The 18,160-nt window shown below is 42.8% G+C and overlaps 2 protein-coding genes across 2 annotated transcripts; both read left to right on the top strand.

Annotated features, from left to right (window-relative positions):
• The first annotated feature begins 5,883 nt into the window (after nt 1-5,883).
• LOC128017014 (glucose-fructose oxidoreductase domain-containing protein 2-like) lies at nt 5,884-12,776 on the top strand. Its single transcript, XM_052602059.1, has 4 exons — nt 5,884-8,090; nt 8,939-9,279; nt 9,519-9,697; nt 11,057-12,776. The coding sequence occupies exons 2-4, from the start codon at nt 9,027-9,029 to the stop codon at nt 11,726-11,728; spliced, it is 1,104 nt and encodes a 367-aa protein (XP_052458019.1). The 5' UTR covers nt 5,884-8,090; nt 8,939-9,026; the 3' UTR covers nt 11,729-12,776.
• An 881-nt stretch (nt 12,777-13,657) lies between these two features.
• LOC128017013 (trichohyalin) lies at nt 13,658-17,796 on the top strand. The gene is made up of 3 exons (XM_052602058.1): nt 13,658-13,985; nt 15,316-15,837; nt 16,995-17,796. The coding sequence occupies exons 1-3, from the start codon at nt 13,673-13,675 to the stop codon at nt 17,372-17,374; spliced, it is 1,215 nt and encodes a 404-aa protein (XP_052458018.1). The 5' UTR covers nt 13,658-13,672; the 3' UTR covers nt 17,375-17,796.
• Nucleotides 17,797-18,160: the final 364 nt, after the last annotated feature.

Below are 18,160 nucleotides of genomic sequence, written 5' to 3'. Positions count from 1 at the left end.
TGTTGCGAGACGACCAGCCCGCTGCGAAACAAATGTCCTGAATAGACATACCTTTCGCCCAACCCCATGACGACGCCAAACTCCTTGTGGAGTGGGCGTGCACCCCGATTGGGCAGGCGGTTCCCCGGGAAGCATAAGCTAGTCGCACAGCCTCCACTATCCAGTGTGATAGCCTCTGCTTCGACAGCGCGCTGCCCTTCTTGGCACCCGCGTAGCAGACGAAAAGCTGCTCTGAAGTTCGAAACTGGCTAGTTCTGTTCACATATGCACGCAGGGCACGCACGGGGCACAAAGCGCACTTCTGAGACACTGAATTACTGTCCTCCTCGGGGCAAAATGCTTGAATTGTAACTATCTGAGCTCTGAACGGCGTTGAGAGCACTTTAGGCGAATAACCGCGTTTGGGTAAAAGTCTGACCATACAATCGTCCGGTCCAAACTGCATACACGCGCTGTTCACTGACAGGGCATGCAAGTCTCCCACTCGTTTCCCGCAAGCTAGCGCGAGCAGTAGCGCCGTCTTAAATGAGAGCACTTTAAGGTCGCTTAACTCGGCTGGTTCAAAAGGTGGGTTGGACAGCGCACTAAGCACTAATGACAGGTCCCAGACCGGCATCTGACGAAGGCGGGGTGGATTAAGCCGCCTAGCTCCCCGAAGAAAGCTCGTTATCAGGGGGTGCCTCCCCACTGAATGGCCGTCTAGCAAGTCACGAAAAACGGCGATAGCGGCCACGTAGACTTTCACTGTAGATGGGGTACTGCCAGCATCCAGACGTTCCTGTAGGAAGGTCAGAATAATGGAGATATCGCAACTCCTGGGGTCCTCATTTTTGTCAACACACCAGTTAACAAATACTTTCCACTTCAGAGTGTATAAACGCCTCGTCGAAGGGGCTCTAGCCTCTGCTATTGTCTGCAGCACTCGCTGATATACTCCACGCTGATCTGCCACACATGCAGATCCCAAAGCTCTGGGTTGGGGTGCCATATGGTGCCCCTCGCCTGGGATAAGAGGTCCCTTCTCGGCGGGATCCGCCACGGGGGAAGCCGCGACATGTTCACCAGTTCCGGGAACCACGGCTGGTTGGGCCATTTGGGTGCTACCAGGATCAACGCACATCTCTCCTCCCTGATCTTCTGCAGCACCAGCGGCATTAACTTGACTGGGGGAAAACCATACTTCCGTCCCTTTGGCCAGCGGCTCGACAGCGCGTCTCCCCCCAGGGGGGATGCTGTCAGCGAGAAGTACAGAGGGCAGTGGGCGTTCTCTTGCGACGCAAAGAGGTCGATCTCCGCTTTGCCAAACAGATTCCAGATCATATTTATCGTTTGCGGATGGAGCCTCCATTCTCCGTGTACAATGCCGTCCCTGGACAGCATGTCCGCGCCGCAATTCAAACTGCCCGGTACGTGCACTGCTCGAATCGACAGAAGTACCCTGTCCGTCCATAACAGCAGCTGTCTCGCTAATCCCTGCAGGGATCGCGAACGCAAACCTCCCTGGCGATTGATGTACGCCACCACCGCCGTGTTGTCCGTTCTGATGAGAACATGACGGTGTTTCACAAACGGAAGGAAACTCTGCAGCGCTAGATGAACCGCTTCCATCTCCAAGCAGTTTATATGCCAGCGCGTCTGGTCCCCTGTCCACGTACCGAATGCTGGTCTGCCATCGCATAGGGCTCCCCAGCCTGATAGTGAAGCATCCGTAGTGACCACTACACGTCTGACCACTCTGCCCATAGCAGCACCCTGCTCGAATATGGTCGTGCCGAACCAAGGCGCCAGAGTCTCGAGACATGAACGCGTTATGATAAGGCGTTCCGTTCCCGCTCTCCACGCCCGCGGCTTCACTCGGCTCTGTAACCAGTGTTGAAGCGGTCTCATGTGTAACAAGCCCAGTCTGCAGACGGAGGCTGCGGCCGCCATCAGACCGAGCAACCTCTGAAACGTTCTTAAGGGGATAGCTCTGCCTTGAACGAAGAGGGCTAGTGTATTTTGAATCGACTGGATTCTCGGCTCTGACAGCTTCGCGGTCATAGAGCGCGAGTCCAGTATCATACCCAGGAATGTGATATATTGGCGCGGCTGCAGTGTGCTCTTCTGAATGTTCACAGACAGCCCCAAACCTGTCAGATGGGCGAGGAGTCTGTGTTTGTGTTCCTCGAGAGCGCTTCTCGACCGTGCGATGACTAACCAGTCGTCGAGATAATTCAGTATGCGCATTCCACTGAGCTTCAGGGGAGCGAGCGCTGTATTCATGCATATTGTAAATACACGGGGAGCCAAAGCGAGCCCAAACGGCAACACTTTGAACTGGTACGCCACACCCTCGAATGCAAAACGCAGGAAGCGCCTGTGATGTGGGGCTATCTGGATGTGGAAGTAAGCATCCTTTAGATCCACTGCAATGAAGTAATCGTCGGGCTGAATGTGCGCGAGGATCTGCTTCACAGTTATCATCTTGAACGTGCGTTTCGCGAGCGCTTTGTTCAGTAATCTCAGGTCTAAGATGGGGCGCATACCTCCGTCCTTTTTCGGAACTAGAAAATAACGGCTGTAGAAACCGGAATTTCTCCGTTCCACGGGCACTATCTCTACTGCTTGTTTGGCCAGGAGAGAGGATATTTCTGCTCGTAGCAGCGGGGCGCTCTGTTCTGACACTTCTGTCATAATCACACCGCCGAAGCGGGGTGGTCTGCGAGCGAACTGGAGCGTATAGCCGCGTTTTATCGTGTTGATCACCCAATAAGATGCCGCGGGGAGCGTCGCCCACGCGCTGAGATGACTCAATACGGAGGGTATTAATGCATGCTGCGGCGGGGCGTGCGCGCCAGCCACTGGGGAAGCGTTGACCGCTATATGAGTGGCAGGTGACTCGTTCGCGGCTTCTTGCACGGGAACATACATAGTCACCTCCTCGGGTTTCCCCGAGCTTCCGCTTTGCGAAGCGTCTCTCGGAGGAGAGGCTTCGCTTATGTAGCGGGTAATAGTAGAGGGAGGAAGAAAGCTCTTTTGCTGAGGCATGTAATGCATGTTTATTGAAACAGAACATAGCGGTTTCATTCTCACAACATTCACATCTTTGACGAACTCTGGGCGGGAACACGCCCTTTTCGCCGCGGGTCCGACGAACACGTCCCGCGCTCTCTTCCCCCTGGCACGAGCATCAGGAACGCTGCTCCTTCTTGCCAGCCGGGCGCCCTTGGCTGCTAGAGGCCGGTTTCGGACCAAAACGGGGCTTCCTGGGCTGCCTCTGGCGGAATGGTGGCTCTGGCTCACGACGCTCTGCCGCGCTCGGGAACGCGCGCCTGGTATTTCCCGCTTGTCGCTGTGCCGAAGAAGATCTGGACCTCGCTGCAGGGGGGGCTTGAGACCGTTTCGGCAAAAGATGAGGCATCACCTTAGACTGCTTGACGGTCTCGGCGTATTTCTCCGACAGAGATTCCACCGCGACACCGAAAAGACCGGTGGGGCTCACCGGTGCATCCAGGAACTGCCTCTTTTCGGCATCGCGCATGCCGGACAGCGTCAGCCACAGATGGCGATGCAGGACCACAAGGCTGCTCATATTGCGGCCGATTCCCTGCGCTATCTTTTTCGACGCCGCGAGAGCGAGATCCGCCGCCGTGCGCAGCTTCCTGAGCGACTCTGGGTCCGGGCTTCCCTCATCCAGGGACCCAAGGAGCCGAGTTTGGAAGACCTGCAGGATTGCCATCGTGTGGAGGGCAGATGCTGCATGTCCAGCAGATATGTACGCCTTCTCAGCGATGTGAGCAGTAGCTCGACATGGCTTAGAAGGCAAAGAGGCGGTTTTCCAGCCGGGAGAAGACGCGAGATGGGCCGCGATAGCATCCTCGACGGGAGGCGGTCGCGCGTATCCCAATTTCTCCGCCCCTTCCACCGTCGTCAGCAGCTGGGTCCCCTGTGCATGGGCTCGGGCTGAGTAAGGGGAGCGCCATGACCGGGTGAGTTCCTCGTGGACCTCAGAGAAAAAAGGCGCGGGTCTCTGCGGGGCTTCAGCCTGGCGGCCCGCGCCGAGGAAAGAACCGTCCATCCATCTCTTAGACGGCAGCTCCTTGGGGGCTGTCCACTCCAATTCCATATCTGCCACCGCCTCCGTGAGGATCGCCATAAGCTCGGCATCCAGCGAGGCGGGGGCGGCTTCAGACGGGGCCTCGGACCACGCTCCCGGGTCTGAAGCATTAGTAGACATGGCGTCGTCCTCGTCATATCCAAACGAGACCATTTCCCGCGCTTCTAGTGGAGGGCGGTAACTGGCCTCAGAGTATGAGAGGGGATCTTCCACGTGAGGGTGGCGTGGGCGTTGGGCCGACGCCAGTACCTCGACAGAATCCGTCGACGGAGCTCTCTGCAGTCTCCCGGTTCGCGGCTCGACGGCGGCGGACGGGGGAGAGGCAGGAGATACAGGGCCACCGTTACGGGTAACGGCCAGCCTTGCACGAAGGATCTTGATGGGAAGCTCCTCACAGGCACGACATCCGGATCCTTCGAATGCCGCCTCTGCGTGAGCCCGACCCAGGCACAGCACACACTGCTCGTGTGCGTCCGGGAAATCAATGGGCCCACCACACATGCGGCAAAGAGACATAATAAAAGTAAAATCACCGGAACGCGAGAGGGGATAATTTTCCACAATTTTCCGCTCTGTATGCGTGAATCCACGGCGAAACCAGACTCAAGTGAAGAAAAAAGATTCTGAGGGTTTTGGCGCCCACCGTCACCTATATTGATGGCTGTCAGCCAATCAGGTGAGGGCGAGGGCGCCATTGGCTATTTGCAAGCAAAAGAGTTATTCAATCAGACTTCATAATTTCGAGGAAATGGATTTCCCCATACGTAATGTCGAGAGACCGACTCGATAAGGGAACCGTCGTCACGGTTTGATTTTTTTTCTCCTACAGGTGACGTGCGGGGCTCTCCGTAATATCCTCATCCCCTGCCTCGTTCCTCTTTTTGCCCCCAGAAATCTGTCCCAACCACCGCCACATTTAGTTTAATCTTAATTTTTTTCTTTAATAGCTAACTCCCTCCTCTTTCAGTCTATGCTCCCTGCTCTGGCTCCATTCGTTCTTTTTCCTTGTGTTTTCTGATGGACGCTATTCGTTTCCATGTTTTTTCGCGCTGGTTTCACTGCAAACTGCGTGCAGACAATGAGCATATGAAACGTCATCATGTAGCATTACAGCACAGTGTTCATGGGAAATGTAGGAAGTGCTGCCAGGGGGATAAATGACAAGGGGCAAGGAACTCGACCGGAAGTTGAAGTCTGGTGGGGGCTGCCATCTTTTAGCAGAACTTCACTTGCGTTAGCATTCCCATTGACTCCCATTCATTTTGGCGTCTCTGTCATTTAGGCTCTCTGTCGCATTACCGTACAGACAGGAGGAGAAGCTCGCAGGCAATTAACTTAATATGGCGTACTGGCGTTACATTTTAAAATACTATACAAAATAATTAATCAGAATACTTACTCCTGCTCACTCACGACAAAGAACTCCCCGCTCAAGCTCGCCGTCTCTGCAAGATTAACGATGGCAGTTTGCACGCACAGCTACTAGAACATTTACATCTGCCAGACAGGTTGCTGACGTCGTCAAGCTTCGTTTGAGTCTGCGCGTCAGAAACGGAAGTGCTAAAAAACGCTAAAACTGGGCTTCATTTGTCTCAATTGAGTTCCAATGGGGTCGCTGTGTCCATTTCTTTTACTGTCTATGATAAATGACCGAGAACAGAGCCTCATGTCATGCATCACCAGCCGAACTGGCTAGTAAGTTTTAATTAACACCCGCCAAAATGAATTTTAACCTGCATTTGGCGGGTTGGCGGGTGTTAATTTAGAACCCTGATCGTTAGCGTTATTATAGTTCCCGCCTTGGTGTACAAAGTTGAAGTGTGACATAATTTGGGCTTTTGTGGTAACGTCTGCCCAGGGACCGTGTAGGGCCGCCGAGTGGCTGTAGCTTTCTCTCGAGGTAGGGGCGTTTTGTGCAGTTGAGGTCACGGTCTCTGTGATTCCACGCGGAAAATAAATACAAACTTAAAACCTGTTAAATCCAAGTTGAAAAGTTCTGAGACTGTTCAACATCTGTATTTATTTGATTGTTTTACACATCGTTTTGTTTTCTTTAAGAATCCTGCAAGCACTTTAATTTCCCCCCCTTTACTCGTACTCAACAAAAAGTGTTTCAGTAACAATGACTACGTTTACATGCAGCCAATAACCTGTTCAAAACCGGGATATTAGCAATAACCCGGTCGCGCACGGCCATGTAAACACCGGCAAAAACCCGGATATGCTCATATCCCGGTTTTTAAAAACCGGGATATTATACCTGGGGTACCCCTTTTCTAACCCGAATATTTGGTCTTGTAAACGCGTTTCGGCATATCCCCATCAAAATGTGTGTTCTGCGCATGTTCTATTCGCAAGGAATCTTGGTCTTTTGAGTCTTTGGATACAGGAAGAAGAATCGGAAATGACGCATATTGCGTATTACTCCAGACGCTAACTGTGTGTCGCCGTTTACATCGGGATATTGGCGACTGATTACACATTCCATGTATACAGGAGTAACTCTCTCTGCTCACGCATGTAAACGGGTTATCCCGAATGTTTCAGAAACCCAAATAGTGACCTTAACCCGACCATAACCCGAATTTTAACAGCTTGTAAATGTAGTCAATGTTACAGGGACTGATTGCAATTGCAGATCCCAGTGTGTTCTGGTTAAACAATTTGTATTAATTTATTCATGAATTGCTAAAGTTTGCATATGGTGGTGTGTTCTTAATGACAGTTATCCTAAAAATATATCCTATTCCAAAAATAAGAAATATCCTAATATATCACCCTGCTTACAGTATCGTAGCGTATCGAAATATATCGTATTACAACCCCTGTATCGTGATACGTATCGTATCACCAGATTCTTGCTGATACACAGCCCTATTGTTAAAACGTGCTGTTTGTAAGATTGACACTTGGTTGAACTAGGTATTGCAGTCCAATTTCAAAATACTGGAGAGGGTTTTTTCACCCAGCCCCTCTTTCTCAGACTCAGGTTGACAGATTGAAGACACCAAAAGGAACGAGCACACCTGACGATGAATGAAATGAAATACGCTGTTTTCTGCCAACTGGCTCCCCAGGGTGCCGAAATACAATTGGGTAAACTGGCAGAGGGCAGGTTTCTTAAACCAAAACAGAGATTGACATTCCGGCCCGGAAGACACATTTTAGAAGAATAACTGTAGCATTGTTTTTCAGATAAACAATGTTAACTTAGCATGTTTCTTAAATATCTGCAAACATATTATGGTATTTTTATGCTTTAGTGGAATCATAAACGTACAAACAGCACCTTTAAATTCTGATTTGTGTAATTGTATTATTGCATAATGTTACTTAGTGTCACAGTTTTGAGGAATATAACCTATTCACAATTAAAAATATTGAATGACAATTAATCGAGTATCAATTCAATGGATTACCTCAAAATCTTGACTTTCTATTTTTTTCATTACATTCAACAGTGTAGTCAAGACGTCTGTTGTGGGACAGACTAAAAACGTGTTTAGAGCTACTTTTTTATGCTGGGCTCTTGGATATGTTTAATAAACGAGTTATATTCTTGTTTATAAAATATCTATTAAGTCCTACAACAAAAACACGTGCATGTGTGCATCTACACCAAAAGACTGGAATGCGTGTTTCAGTTCAATGTGCTAATATGGGCATTGTAGAAAAAAAAAACAGGTTTCGCGCATGCGCACATTATCGAATGTGTAGTTTAGGAGATCAGCAATGAGCTGTGAGCGCAGCAGCATTGTGGAATTACACGCGAAACAACACACCGCGATTTTAAGACGGACGAAGAATGTCCCATACGCTGAGAGGGTGGTAGGCGTGACGGGTTTGTGTTGTTTTTTCTCCTGCTGTTGAGACTACATGAGAGCTCCAAGCCCTGGCTAAAGTGGAGCTGAAAGGGAGGGAGGTGTTCACCATCCTCTGGCCATCATCATTCTCCACTGCACCGGCGCCATCGCATCCTAGGCTTTGTTTTGCGGTAAGTAAACATCCCTTATGGAACTAACAGAGTCGTTGAAAGAAATAATATTATCATTAATAACCGAAGCGTTTAATTTGCACGAGTTCACATGAATGTGTATTTGTGAGTGTGAGTGACTGCGGCTGGACTGGACAGGTCTTGGCTAAGCTACATTGTAGGTTTATGGTGCAAGGAATGCTTTGAGAATTTGGTGGTTTATATTGTTTTAAGTAAAATAAAACTCAACCAATGTAAAATGCTCAAATGTAAAACTCTTAAGGAATAGCTAATCCGACCGTCATCCGATGGTTAGCGCGAGGAAGTGATGCAAATGTTAGTGTGTCCCTAATATGTGTCCCAAAGTGGATATAGTTTCAATTTCTTTATTAAAAACAATAGAATTCATTCTTCCATGTCAGTTCTTTAGGGATGTCCGCGAGATTCGTAGTCTTTTGCTCACTCTTTCTCAAGGCATTTCGAGACATGGATGTTTGCAAATCAAGATTTTCTTTTAGCCCTACTAGGAAATACTTTGTGTTTAGTCCATAGAGGAAATACATTCATGCTTCTCATTTGCCTTCTCTGGGCAGGTGCAGCCATTGCAATGTAAATTTATATTGCTAGCCATCTGGTAGGTCAGCAACGCCAGGCTTGTATCTGACAGCTGCCACTGGAGCCACTGATAACAGTGCTTTATCTCTATTGTGTATTGATCACGATAGCCTGAAGTGGCCCTGAGGTTAATTTTAACTTGCAGCTTGGTGTAGGCATGCTTGTTATTACATGCACAGCGTGTAGAGATAATTTTGCATCCCTGTGTAAATGTCAGTGTCAGTGAACTTTGATTTTTCTCTCTTCTTTCACAGGTGAGCATCTGTGTCACAAGAGATTACATTAGCAGTGTGGAATGAGACAGACTTGCGTGAAGCTGTGAAAGTGTCTTCTGTCAGAATAATGTTGCCAGGCGTGGGTGTATTTGGAACTGGGCAGACAGTACGTACCCTGGTGCCGTTGCTCCAAAAAGAAGGCTTCCCTGTTCAGGCTGTATGGGGCCGTACGCAAGAGGAAGCAGAGTCACTAGCCAGTGAGCTGGACATCCCCTTTTCCACTAACAAGACAGATGATGTGCTGCTACACCCAGAAGTCCATCTCGTCTGCATATTGACACCTCCTCCACACACACGGCAGATTGCAGTAAAAGCCCTAGGTTGTGCTTATTTTTCTTTACTTCTTATCTTGATTGTCCATGTCGTCTCAGGGGATTGGGTTGGGTTCCTTCCTGGACTCAACTAGAGAGTTTACTGTGCTACTGTTTACTTTACAACTTGGCACAAGCCACAGTGGTCTTTTTTCCTGCTGATTAAATGTTGCAAGCAGAAACTTGTTAGGCAAACAATATTTTTGGTCATCGTTATATAATGATTTTCTTTTTCTCATTTTCTACAGGTATAGGTAAAAATGTGATCAGTGAGCAGGCAGCTACACTGACAGATGCCTGTAAGATGGTGACAGCGGCAAGATATTATCCACAGCTTATGAGTATCATGGGAAATTCCTTGCGCTTCTTGCCCGCATTTGTCCAGATGAAACGCCTTCTTGGAGAAGGTTACTGTGGGAACTTGCAGGTATTGGAATTACAACTTTTTTTACAAAGTTTTGGGGTCAACATTTATTTTTTAAATAATTTAATTTAATTCATCAAGGATGCAATAAATCATTATATTATGCTGATTTTAAACAACATTTGATTTTTATTTGATTGAAATAGAAATCTTTTGTATCATGTGTCTCTGAAGAATGGATTAATGGCTACTGAAAATTCAAGGCAACAAATAACATTTTTAAATATATTAAATTAAAATGTATTGAACAGATTATTTTAAATTTTAATAATCTTGCACAGTTTTACTGTTATACAGTTGTTCAAATAAATGCAGCCTTGACTGACTTCTTCTGAAAAAGGTTTAATTTTTCCAATGTTTTGAATGGAAGTGTGTATGATATTTATATGACGAAATTAATGTTAAGATTAAATATAATACCAGAAAATGCTGTTCTTCTAAACTTTCTAGTCAAAGAAAGCAAAAAAATAAAATAAAATAGTATCAAGGTTTCTGAAAAAATGGAAACTTAATAATAAAAATAAGAAATGTTTCTTGAGCAACAAATCAGGATATTACAATGATTTCTGGAGGACCATGTAATAAATTATTTCATTAGTAATAGATTATATTTGAAAATAATGGATAAAAGCAAATTATTAAAATATATTAAAACAATGTTAACATTTAAAAACATAAAATTGTACAAATATTTCAAGTTTTAACTGTATTTCTGAACAATTAAATGCAATTTTGGTAGCACTTTCAAAAACATTAAACAACCTTAAAATCTTATATAAAATAAATAACTTACGGTATGTATATGTGTGTGTGTGTATGTATGTATGTGTATGTGTGTGTGTGTGTGTGTGCGTTATTTATTTATTTTTTATTATGTGACTTACAAAAAAATTACAAAATGTGCATAGTGATTCAAAGTTCAAATTTTAAGTTAATTCTTAAAATACTAAACATCTTGACTTCCCTTTGTTAGTGCATATGTGACCCTGGACCACAAAACCAGTCAGAATTTAGATATATACATCATAATACATCATCTATTTATCAGAATAAATAAGCTTTCCATTGATGTATGGTTTGTTAGGATAGGACAATATTTGGCCTAGATACAACTATTTGAAAATTTGGAATCTGAGGGTGCAAAAAAAAAAAAAAATCTAAATATTGAGAATATCTAAAGTTCTGAGCAATGCATATTCCTCATCAAAAAGTAAGTTTTGATATATTTACCGTAGGAAATATACAAAATATCTTTATGAAACATGATCTCTACTTAATATCCTAATGATTTTGTCATAAATGTAAATGTCATTTTTAATACGTAACTCAGATTGGACAAAACATTTTTCTCTCTTTTTCAAGGTATGTGAAGCACGTGTTTATGGAGGCACACTGCTCAGCCAGTCATATGGATGGGCTTGGGAGGAGCTGATGGGGGGCGGTGGCCTGCATACAGTTGGCTCCTGCATCATTGACCTCCTGAGCCACCTCACGGGACGTCGGTCTGTGCGAGTGCATGGAATGCTCCGGACTTTCGTACATCAGGGTGGCCCAGCCGGAGGGATTCGATCTGTAACCGCAGATGACTATGCTTGCTTTCAGCTGCTGATGAGTGGAGGCCTGGTCTGCAGTGTGACATTAAACTTCAATCTACCTGGCACAGATGTGCATGAGGTCATGCTTGTGGGGTCATCAGGACGACTCGTGGCTCGAGGAACAGAGCTGTATGGCCAACGGGCCAGCATGCAAGTAGAGGAGCTGCTTTTGAGCGATGATGGAGAAGGTGTAGGGCCATCTGTCAGGGGACTGAACAGCATGGTGACTCAACTCAGACTATCTTTTCAGGCACAAGAGGACAGGCGCTCTTGGGTACGACATCCTGTTTCCATGGCAGCCTCCTTCGAGGATGGGCTGTATGTACAGGCGGTTGTAGATGCTATCAAACGGTCGAATCGCACTGGAGAGTGGGAGTCAGTGGAGGTCAAGATTCAGGATGTTGACCCAAACCACAACCACAGAACCCTTCCAAACTAAAACTACACACACTGTTACACCGTTCATCTCAAGTCCAAGCCTGTTAACATCATTCACCTTCTTTTACAATAATATAACCATGATTTCATTTTAAGCATAAAGATAAGAATTTAACTGAAAGTTAATGCAGAATAACTCAAAGTTTTAAGTTGGAGTTGGGTCGCTTATGCAAAACACTGGAAATGCATCACTGGAAAGGAATTGTGGTTTCAGCGTTGTTTTGTAGCTTTTTTACTGTAACAAAAAAAGATGTGCAAAGCTTAGCTGTGAAAAACTATTTCTGTCCTTTTCCTATTTTTATGTGATCTTTTGAGTGTAAATTTGAGTCACGGGTTTAAATGTGAACCTCTTTAAGTTTTTATATGAATAGTGAATATAATAAGCTAGTGCTCTGCTGAGGATTTATTTTTTTATTTTAGGGGGTGAATGTGTGCATGAGAGAAACACAGTTATGGCACTGATACATTTATTATGCTGGACACTAGATATCATTTACTGTAATGTACCTGTTGTGACTTATAGCCTGATGTCCAACATTTCTATTAAGCTGCACATTAATTTTATTTTTTATTGCTGAATTTTTGTCTGTGCACTGTTTAAGTGCAAATGATGGTGTGGTGTGTGGATGGTGTTTTTATTCATTGTTATAAGTTTAAAAATAAATATTAATTTATTTATTTTAATATTTTAAATGTGAATTTTGAAACGAATACCTGCTGAATAACAGAACAGATATTTACCTTTTGTTTTTACATGTGGCTTATCTGCCGTCATTCTAAAGGGGGCGCTAAAGCGTTGTGTCTAGATCCTAGACTGTATGGTCTAGAATCCTCGTTTGAAATTCTCGCGAGATTAATGTTTTATGCTCTTTGTTTGGGAATCCTGCATCACGGAGAATGGACAGGAAAAGTATAAATGTTTTTATAATGCTTTGCAATATTTTGAAAATCACAAAATAAGAGATTTCTGACAATATGTGAAGATGGTGCATGTAGAATTGCAATGTTTTAGACTTTAGAGTCAATAAATGTTTATTAAACAGCCAGAAGGTTTTCGTAAAGTGAACTTAGTATTTATGTGACGTGAAGTTCTATTTTCACTATAATCAGAATCAGAATCAGAATCAGAATGAGCTTTATTGCCAGGTATGTTTACACATACGAGGAATTTGTTTTCGTGACAGAAGCTCCGCAGTACAACAGAATGACAGCGACAGAACATAAAACACATAATAAAAGAATAAAAATACAAATATGTAGACAGTGAATGACAATATACAAATGACAATTGTAGGCAGGTATATTACAAAGTGAAGTTATGTATGTACATATATATTGTGTGCAAAATTTAAGTGTATCACCCTTGATTACTTCAGTCACACACAATTCAGTAATCAGTACTTGAACTTTATTATCATTATTATTATTAATAATAATAATTAAATAGCCAATAAAGTATTTTAAAAAAGCCACTATAGCGCCAGAAAGTAACTTAAAACTTTGAAAACAATTCACTATTGCAGAATAAAGGTTATAAACAAAAGATAAAAAAAACTAGCTTCTCTGATCTTTTTGTATTTATCTATTTGTTTTATTTTTATTATACAGTTAAAAGCAAGAAAAAGCTTGCTCTATTCTCTTTCTGTTATGTCTGTTTTGTTTTTATTTAACGTATAATAATAATAAAAAGCATTGCTACGTGAACTGCGTTAAACTAACTTGAGACTTGTTATAGCACTTGCTCGTGTTGATTTTGATCGTCTCCATTGTCCTCATTTCTTAGTCGCTTTGGATCAAAGCATCTGCTAAATGACAAAAAAAGATGACCCTAAAGGCACACAAAAAATGGAGGATGAATGCTTCATTGTAAAAAAACTAAATGTTGAACTATTGTTTTAGTTTTTTCCACACTTTTTCTCCTTGCCTAACCAACGCGTCAGTGCCAATGCGCATGCGCGAGAATTTATCGAAAAGTAGGTTCCCTTCTACAATAAGGCAATCAGTCATTCAGTATTCAAAGCCGAATTCTTCGAAAATGGCGGCACGAAAGCGAAGTATAGTCTGGTCATTTTTCCAAGCTGAAGATGACAGAAGAGTGCTGTGTCTTCTCTGTATGAAGACGGTTTTGTATTTTGGTCACACGACAAACATGCTTCGCCATTTACGAACGAAACACCCCTCTGATTTTTCCTCGTTGGACAAAAGGAAGCCCGCGACTGATGCGGTGTCCAAACGCAACGACAGCGGCTGCGTGGAAGGTATGAAATGCTCATTTATTTTATTGTAGTGTATCATGTAACGTTACAGTGTCATGATGGGTACAGTGACATGTCTATTAGACATCTGGATGATTATGGAACTTAGAAAGGACGCCTTAAATATTTTTGTCTCTAATTTGTGATGTTTTTCCCTCCATTTTGGCCTACTGTGCACGTGCTTATAACTCATGTGAGTCCAAAGCCAATACAAAGGCGTTTTATCGTTCAAAACAGTGCTCGTTGTGACCGTGAGATTCAGTATCGACTCTTCTGTACGAACGGGTTCGGTTTACAGAGTCTTTAGTCAGAGGGACGAGGGTTTCGCTCAGGCCAGGGTTTGGGTGTATGTCGCTGCGACGCCATGTTGTTTTCCCAAAACAATTGTCTGTAGCGTTACCCGTTTGTAGAAGGCCAATTTTGCGTATTTGATAGAATCTCAAACAAATTCCCCCGACTGGAGTCTATTCGACTCAACTCGTTCAGTCAAACGAATGAATCTTTTGAATCGTATCGCTGATTTGGATCCGCAATGAAGGGTGCTCTGAAAGAGGCTCCCGCCCCCTCCTCTCCAGAATCAACGGGACAGAAATTCTTCAACCGTAACGACCCCGTTCCGTATGATGCATTAAGTAATTTATATGAAACAATTATTGGTGAATTGCACATAATGTATGTCTGTCGTTTTCGAAAATCTCAATTGCATTGAACTCTATTTGATCCGAAATTGTCACGTGATGCACCATCGGTCACATCCCCGGATGGGCGCAATTTTTAAACAAATTCGAAAACTAGCAGGCCATTGGCTAAAACTAGATTAATAAAATTATAAAATATATATTAATAGAAACATAAGAGTATAAACGGTTATGACTTAACAGCATTTATTGATTAGTGCTCAGCTACCATGTCGGATTATTGCTTTTGTTGCTTAGCAACGTTTTGTTCTGTCGTCATCTAGCGGAACGCCGCTTAATTAGTTAGCAAAAATAATATATATATTTTTAAATAAAGGGTTATGGATGTAGCATCTTTTGTCGAATGTGTACTTATTCCCCAGTTTGTCTTTTGTTCTGTTTATATATAGCTTGGCTTAACTCTGTTTAACCATCTCATTGACTTTTAGTAATGTCATATTACTTGTTTGTGGATTAGTACAGATGCTTTTGTGCTGCTTATTGTCTGTAATTCAGTCTGTCCTTGTGCACTCTTCAAACACGAGGGACAAGCATTGCAAGATTTTCACAGGTTCAGTTAAAGTGCATTTAGCCATGTGAATATATTCTATCTATGCATCTAATTTTTTCCTCATTTCTTTTGTTTCTGTATCCAGTTACAGTATTGATGGATGAGCAGCAGGTAGAGGTGGAGTCCGTGGGAGAAGATGGGGAGATGGATGGTGCCATCAAAGGGATCCTCCGTGCTGCGGCAGGGGAAGGGACAACTGAAGCAGAGGTGGCTGATGAGGAAGGAGAGGTACCTGTTGATGAAGGGGATGGGAAAGAGATACAAGAGGAAGACAACCCTACTAATACTCGCAAGTGGAGCGCCGTGTGGGTGCACTATCGAAAGCTTGGCCAGGAGCCGCGAGCACTGTGCTTGCTCTGCATGGAGAAGATCCAGCACCGGAGTAGCACAAGTAACCTTATCAGACATCTACAGCATAAGCATCCCATTGAGTTTGCACAACTCGAAGATCACCCACAAAAGCGGCCTAGCAAGCGCAAATCAGAAGATCCAAGCCGCCTTGCTTCCTCTCCCACATTAGCGAGTGGGACCCCAACCAGATCACACATTGTGTCACCGAAGCGGGATGTCCGTACACCATGCAGTACCAGCCTAGACAGATATTCAGGTATATTTAGTTCCTCTCAATGTTGATGTTTTGCTTTTTGTTAAAAGGATGTTGTGAAAAGGGTGTTGAGCAATTATTATAGTTATTATAATAATAATAAAAATGATATATACATTTTAATTATTATTATTCTATTCTAGTTAACTAGAATTTAAACTACCATATACAAAATAATTGTTAAATGAAATAAAATATAAAAAAACTCGAACTTATTTTGCTTTAATTATTGCCAAGGAAAAAAGGAACATTTATTTGATGCACTAAATTATTTAAAAAACTAAGCATGTATGAAAACTATATATTATAAATGCATTATTAAAAATATATATAAATGCACAAGAAAACTACATTTTGTAATTTTTTTTAATTAAAAAACAAATTAAAAAAAAAAATAATAATATATATATATATATACACACTAATAACTAGGGATGCACTGGTACTACATTTCTCGGCCAAAACCGATAGCTGAAATATCCACCAATAGTTTTTCTTTTTTTTCTGAGGGTAAAAAATTCTTTACCAACTAATGCTGTACGCTATACAGGGAACCCTATTATTTGGTACATTATCACAATATTGGAGGTTAAAATTGACTGCAGATCTTGTTGTAATCAACTGCTATTTATTTTTAAATATAATAATCACACTCAACTGAAATAAAGCTGAAATGTTTGTTAACAACTCAGTTGGATATAAGAGAATTATTATTTAATTATTTAAAGTAAGTTTATTCAATAATGCATATCTATAAAACAGTAAATAAGCTCCCCATTTTTGGTAGCTAACTAATGAACTGGGAACACTAGGTAACTCCTGATGCAACATTAAGTTGATCATGTGCTGTTTTATTAATGTGTTTCCACGCTTAAGGCACTAATTGAGTAATCACATGACACATGATACATTTTGGTAAGTTGTACTGTCATTCCACAGACCTTCTGATGTTCAGACGTTTATTTCATGCTACAACTATTAAAGTGGAATAGATTTTTCATGGCACATTTAAGAGCATCAAAATGGCATTTATGGTTTAAATTTTCTGATAAATTGGACAGGATCTGAGAGCTGAGATAAAGCACAAAGCTCCTTGGAGTTGTTCTTTGATTATGCGTCTGTACCTATATTAAGATTTTTTTTTTTGGGGTGCTAAATAGGTGCTAAGTGGTCTGATGGTGTGCGTATATTGGAAAGAGAGCGGGAGCTGACGGAGGCGTTGAGGCGTGTCCAGCAGGAAGAGGGGCGGAGCATACAGCTGCAGAAGGAGTTACTGCAGCAGTTTCGGGAAATGGACGCTGAACGCAGAGTGCTTCAGAACCAGAAATGTGAACAAGAGCAGGAGCATGCAAGATTGCGGAAGGAAAAAGAAGACCTCCAGAATGAGAAGAATGAACTCCAAAGGGAAAAAGAGGAGCTGCAGAAGGAGAGAGAGGAGATTCAGAAAGAAAAAGAGGAGCTGGAGAAGCAGAAACAAGAACTGGACTCTTGGAAAACATCTCATGCGCAGGGACAGACCTCTGGATTTTACAATTGTTGATATACTTCAGTATGTCTGTTTCACAAGGAAACAAGGATTTCCTTTTTATGGAAATGGGTATTTGTTTATCCTTTTTATTTTTTACAATATTGATTTGGATGGGAGGGGGGGATGCCAGGGATGTTGTATTTTGTTTAGCTAAATGAAAATGACCTTAACCTACCAGGATTTCAAACACGTACATGCATGCAAATTATAGATTACCTGCCGATAAAATAGAGATTCATAATAAAACCTTTCATGTCAGATATCTAGAAAATCAGTCTCATTAAATCTACTCACGCTGTATATATATTATATATATATATATGAGTGTTGTTAACACCAAAAAAATGTTTATTCCAAATCTGACCAGTGTGTGAATGTATTGTAGTGTTTTTGTAAATTTCTGCACTGGGAATAAAATGAAAACTTTCAACAAATGTCCTTTCGCAGTCATTTGGTCCATTTTTGTTATTTCTGCCCTAGAGTTGATAACCTATCACATTATGTCACGGTTTTATTTTTGATTGACAGTATTGGTTGACATGAAGGCTGGTAAGATGGATACAGTGTTAATATTTATTGTGAAGAGAAATTAAAATGAACTCATGTTTTTACACACATCTACTCAAAGCTTTCAAAAACTAAAAGTTAAGAATCAAGAATTCTTTAACTTTTTTTTTTAAGCAGATGAGACTAGTTTGTCCACCTGTTGCCAAATAAGCCATTACAGGATCACACACACACACACACAAGTCATAAATATAAGAATTATATTTGTGAAAACTCGGCCACAAAGCTCGT

The sequence above is a fragment of the Carassius gibelio genome, chromosome A7 (assembly GCF_023724105.1).
Source record: "Carassius gibelio isolate Cgi1373 ecotype wild population from Czech Republic chromosome A7, carGib1.2-hapl.c, whole genome shotgun sequence".
Lineage (NCBI taxonomy): Eukaryota > Metazoa > Chordata > Actinopteri > Cypriniformes > Cyprinidae > Carassius > Carassius gibelio.
This window is presented reverse-complemented; position numbering and strand designations above follow the sequence as displayed.